We start from the raw sequence: 4,678 nt of genomic DNA on the forward strand, positions 1-4,678 counted from the left end.
GGCGTTCGGTGGCGCGGTGGCAAAACCCATAGAGTCCTGCCGCGTGCCGAGGGATAGTGTGTGTTATGGTAAGTGAGTGTCAAACCGCCTCGCTTGGAAGAAGGCTTGCTTATCTCTCCTCCCAAGGAGGCGTGCGCCCTCTTACTAATTCCCGACTTGGCCGCACCCGCTTATTCCTCTGGCCTTTACGGCGCGTTACCCCTTTGGGGAGCCAGGGTTTCTCCCCTCGCTGCTGGAACAGCGTGATGTAATGCAACGTAATGAGTGTCAAAACACATTGTGGGGGGAGGGCCTGAGGGGTGGTTGCAGCGACCGCAGGGGACGTCGCAATGGTGGGCAGTGCTGGGCTCCTTGATCTGACCCAGTGCTGCCAGGCTAAGCTGGGCTTGGGTTTCTGGCTGAATGACAGCTGCAGCTGCAGCCGCACGATTAAAAGATCGCATGCGCAGAGCACTGATGCTGCATGCGCCCCACCTGGAGGTCTGGGTCGTACGAAAGGAGCCCAGGAGGCTCCTGGGCTGCTCGGCCGAGTGGCACAGCGTCGCTTGCCGCTGAGCGCGCCGGCAACCACAGCGTGCGCTGAGCGAGGGAAGGAGAAACCCTCGAATGGGAGACCCTCATGCGCTGGCTTGGGCCCTGCATCCCGCGTGTTGAACTAGGCGACGGGTGCTGGTGATTGCGAAGGCGCTAACAGTGCCTCTAAGCGCACTGCGCCACACAACGCAGAATAAATTGAAGGAACAGAAAACAACTCGGCCGGCCGACCAACAGGCAATGATCTGACTGTGGACGAAACGCCCGGTCCAACTAGCGGGCCGCTGATATGTTCAGGCCACTGAAGGTACACTATGACGTATATGTACGCCATTCACGGTCAGCTGGGCCTGTGGTATGTTTGTCAGGGATGGGAAGCTGGCGCCGACCACCAGACGGCCTGTCGGCTGGTGCCTCGCAGTCACCCTCGCGCCATATTTCGCGTGCGGTGTTGCTTGCTCCAGCTGTGAGGCTACATGTGGCGTTTGATTTTGCCCTTTTATTCTGCCCATCATCTCCTGCTGCTTCTGCTTCCCTGTCATCCATTCGTGTGCGTGGCCTGCAAATGCGCGCCTGTCCAACCTCAGCAGATCCAGCCTGCAGCCCTTTGCGTGTGGGGCGATTACAGAAGAGGACCAACACCACACAACAGCCCGGGCCCTGCACATCTAAATGATGCCGATCTTGTTGGCCACGTCGAGGGCGTCGTAGTCGGGGGTCAGCCGCACGTACGCCTTCTTCTGGCCGTCGGGCCTGATGATTGGCGTGGGAGCAGTTTTGGCGGTGGTTGACAAACGCACCCAAAAGAGGGAACAGATGCGACCTTTTGCTGCGCCAGAAGTCGTGCACCTACGCCGCGGCACCTACGCCGCAGCACCATCCCTCGCCACGCTGGCCCTGAGTCGCGCAGCATCCGCAACTCCCAGGACACAACCTACAGACGCGCTTCCACACACGACCCTGCAGCCAGCCCGCCCTGCTGCCACAGCGGCACCAGCTCCTACCTGATGAGGGTGTTGATCTTCTTGGTCTGGATGTCGTACATCCGCTGCACCGCCGCCTTGATCTCGCGCTTGCCCGCGCGCACGTCCACCAGGAAGACCTGCGGGCACACCAGGGGCAGGGCTGGCTGTCACGCGGGGCTCCGGTGCGGTCCACTCGAGGCCCGGGCAAGGACGACCAAACATGGTCGCCGCTCGGCGCGTCACTGGATGCCCCTCGCCATGTGTCTGTGCTGCCTGGGCCGGGGCCCGCCACGCCGCGCGTCCAGCCGCGGCAGCCCGCCGGCTGGAGTCCAGGCACCGCCTCACGCCCCGCTGGACACAGGCTGTCCCTGCCCAGCGCGCCTGCAACATACAAAAAGGCAGACCGCCAAGGCGAGCAGTGCCTCCGCTTTGTGTCAAGCCTCACACGTGCACCCCGCGCTTTCGTGCGCACATGTGCACGCAGTCACGCACTCGCACATGCCGACACCCCTGACGAAAGGCATGCGTCCCGCACCAGGGTGTTGTTGTCCTCGATCTTCTTCATGGCCGACTCAGTGGTGAGCGGCGACTTGAGGACCGCGTAGTGGTCCAGCTTCTGCAGGCCCGCGGCGCTGCAGTGCGGGCAAAGAGGGCGGACGGGATGTAGAGGGTGCCACGCAATTGTGAGCTATGGAACACTCGGGCTTGACACACGCGGCTAGGCTTTGCCATGCGCGGAGGCGCGACCCGCCTCGTGCGCTGGCCTGTAGCTGGCAGAGCGGCTGCTGCTGCCGCTGCAGCTGCAGCAACAACTTGCACAGCGCCACACTGCACAGGTGCGACTGCAGCTGCTGGTGCTGGGGCTGTATTTGGTGGTGGTGGCGGTGCCGCCGCTGCTGCTGTCGTGAGAGCCGGCCATGACGCCAGAACTGGCATCTCTCCCGCAGCGCCCACACTTGCGCCACTGCTTTGCCTGTGCCCCTCCCAGCTGTGATGACGTACAGGGGCCGCCTGCTGCAGCGAGCACTAGCACAGCTGCCCAGCTCCACCAGTGTCTGTGCACCGTTCGCAGCCGCCGCGCCCATGGGCAAAGCCGTCGTGACCTCGCTATCTCGCACTCGCCACACGGTGGTCCAGGCTCTGTGTGTATGTATTGCGCCTGCCAGAGGCTGCTGTGTGCCCGCCACCGACAGGCTCCCTGTGCTCACCATTGCTGGCTGCGTCGCCGCTGCCGTCACTGCAGCTCACTGTCCGGCGTGCTCGTCACGTTTGCGCTGTGCGCTGCTGATACTACATGTGCCACCACTGCCCCCATCAACCTGCTACATGATACGTTGCGCCAGAGGCCGCCGCACCTCTTGCGAGTGTACTTGGGGTCGCGCACGCGCTTCAGCGTCTTCGGCCGGTGGAACACCACGCTGTACCGCGGCTTCCGGGTCTTGGCCCACGAGTTCTTCTTCACGGCCGCCGCGGCCTTCGCGGCCGCAGCCTTCGCGTCCTTGCCTGCATGCGCGATAGCAGAGCACAGCGATCAGTGCTGCACCCGGTGCAGCTGCTCCTCGCATGCAGCCCTGCTTGCCCAGCCTTGGCGGCTATCAGACTAAACCGGTGCTCTCGCCCATCTAGGTGCGCCTCGAAAGCCTGCCTGCCGAGCAGACACAGGAGTCAGGACGGCGGCCTATGGAACTGAGCCTCACCCTTGGGAGCCATGCTGACCAAAGGCTACGTCTCTAAGTCAACGCTGCAAAAAGGACTGAGCAGGGCCGCGCCAAAGGCCTCGTAGGCCCTTTGCAGCAGTCGCAGAGGCACTGCTGTGTCCAAGCGAGGGTGGGTGTTCTCTAGTCAGCCATAGCCTGCTCTTCGGGTGAGTGAAACACTTGTCATCAGGCCCGTAGTTCTGGGTATTAGAGCACCATGCACCAGTAGAGGACGGTCTCGTGAAATTGTGGAGTTCCAGCCTGCGTCCCCGAGCTTGGTGAGCCACCCACAGCAGTCACAAAAGTAATGATTAATAGTTTCGTGTACATCTTTGATCCTGCTGCGTGGCCTCTGGGCCCGGTGCGGCAGTTACTGCAGAAAACGCAAAGAACGGGCAGCGGCTGGCTAGATGGCCCCAATGGCTGGCCCGTTACTCAAGTTTGAGCGTGATCAGAGGCTGAAGAGCGCGGTTGGGGTTGTGCGTGTGCGTGCAGTGCGGCGCGCTTGCCAGGCAGGCAGCAGAGCACGGGGCCCTGTGCAGCTCGATGCCACGCACGTGAACACATCGCGGGGTCGGGCACCCAGTCCTCACGTCCCTAAATGCGCTGCGCCATGTTTGTTCTTGCGACGTGCATGCGCTCAGGCAGCGTCACAGGCATGGCCTGGCCCGATGACGACAGCGACTCCGGGCCGGACGGGTTTGAATACGGCCGCGACCCCCGCCCAAAGTCGCAGCTCAGCCGCCGCGCCACGCCCCGCGACGGCCCCGCCGACGCCGCGTCTGCGCCGCTGCCGAGCCTGACTCCGGCCGCGAGCCGCCAGGGCTCCGCGCCGCTGCGGCGTGAGGAGGTCGCGCGGGGCTCTGCCGCCAGCGGCGCGTTTGCGATCGCGGCGCTTCAAGGACACATGCCCGTCCTCCTTCCGCAGCAGCGCGGCGATCCGCGCGCGCCCGTCGCCACCGCGGCCGCCGCACCCGCAGCCCTGCAGCCCTCACCCGGGCCGAAGGCGCCGGCGACGCCGCTGCCGCAGCAGCCACGCGCGCACCCCGCGCAGCGCCAGCGGGAGCAGTCGCCGCTGACGCCGCCGCCACCGTCGGCGGCGCAGGCTGTGCCATCCCCAAAGGGTGCGGCAGAGGAGCCCGATTATGGCCCCTACGGCGGCGACTCGGACGATGACTACGGCGCCCCTAAGAAAGGCAGCAGTGGCAAGAAAGGCAGCGGCGGCGGCGGCAGCGCGGGCGCAGGCGCGGGCGCCGCGGCGGCGCTGATGGCGCGTCATGGGTCGCTGCGTAGCCTCGGCAGCATGGGCAGCCGCGCAGCGGCCGGCGGCCGGCTGGCGTCTCCGTCGCCGTCGCTGTCGCCGTCGCCGTCGCCGAGGGCGGACGGACTGCGGGAGCGGCCCAAGAGCCGGGTACGGGGGAGGGGGCCGCTTTGGAGGGCACATTGGGCTGACGCCAAGTCGTGCTCCCCCCTCCCCGCCAT

General features: G+C 65.2%; 2 protein-coding genes across 2 annotated transcripts; one reads left to right on the forward strand and one right to left on the reverse strand.

Moving 5' to 3' along the window:
• Window positions 1-1,202: 1,202 nt before the first annotated feature.
• MNEG_14210 (60S ribosomal protein L23A) lies at window positions 1,203-3,209 on the reverse strand (the record flags this gene model as incomplete). Its single annotated transcript, XM_014037317.1, has 5 exons — window positions 1,203-1,287; window positions 1,539-1,636; window positions 2,035-2,131; window positions 2,855-3,002; window positions 3,197-3,209. The coding sequence occupies 5 exons, from the start codon at window positions 3,207-3,209 to the stop codon at window positions 1,203-1,205; spliced, it is 441 nt and encodes a 146-aa protein (XP_013892771.1).
• A 645-nt stretch (window positions 3,210-3,854) lies between these two features.
• Window positions 3,855-4,607, forward strand: MNEG_14211 (hypothetical protein; the record flags this gene model as incomplete). Its single annotated transcript, XM_014037318.1, has 1 exon — window positions 3,855-4,607. A coding segment is annotated over one exon (753 nt), but the record flags the coding sequence as incomplete, so codon positions are not given.
• Between the last annotated feature and the right edge of the window lie 71 nt (window positions 4,608-4,678).

The sequence above is a fragment of the Monoraphidium neglectum genome, assembly GCF_000611645.1.
Source record: "Monoraphidium neglectum strain SAG 48.87 unplaced genomic scaffold scaffold04327, whole genome shotgun sequence".
Taxonomy (NCBI): Eukaryota; Viridiplantae; Chlorophyta; class Chlorophyceae; order Sphaeropleales; family Selenastraceae; genus Monoraphidium; species Monoraphidium neglectum.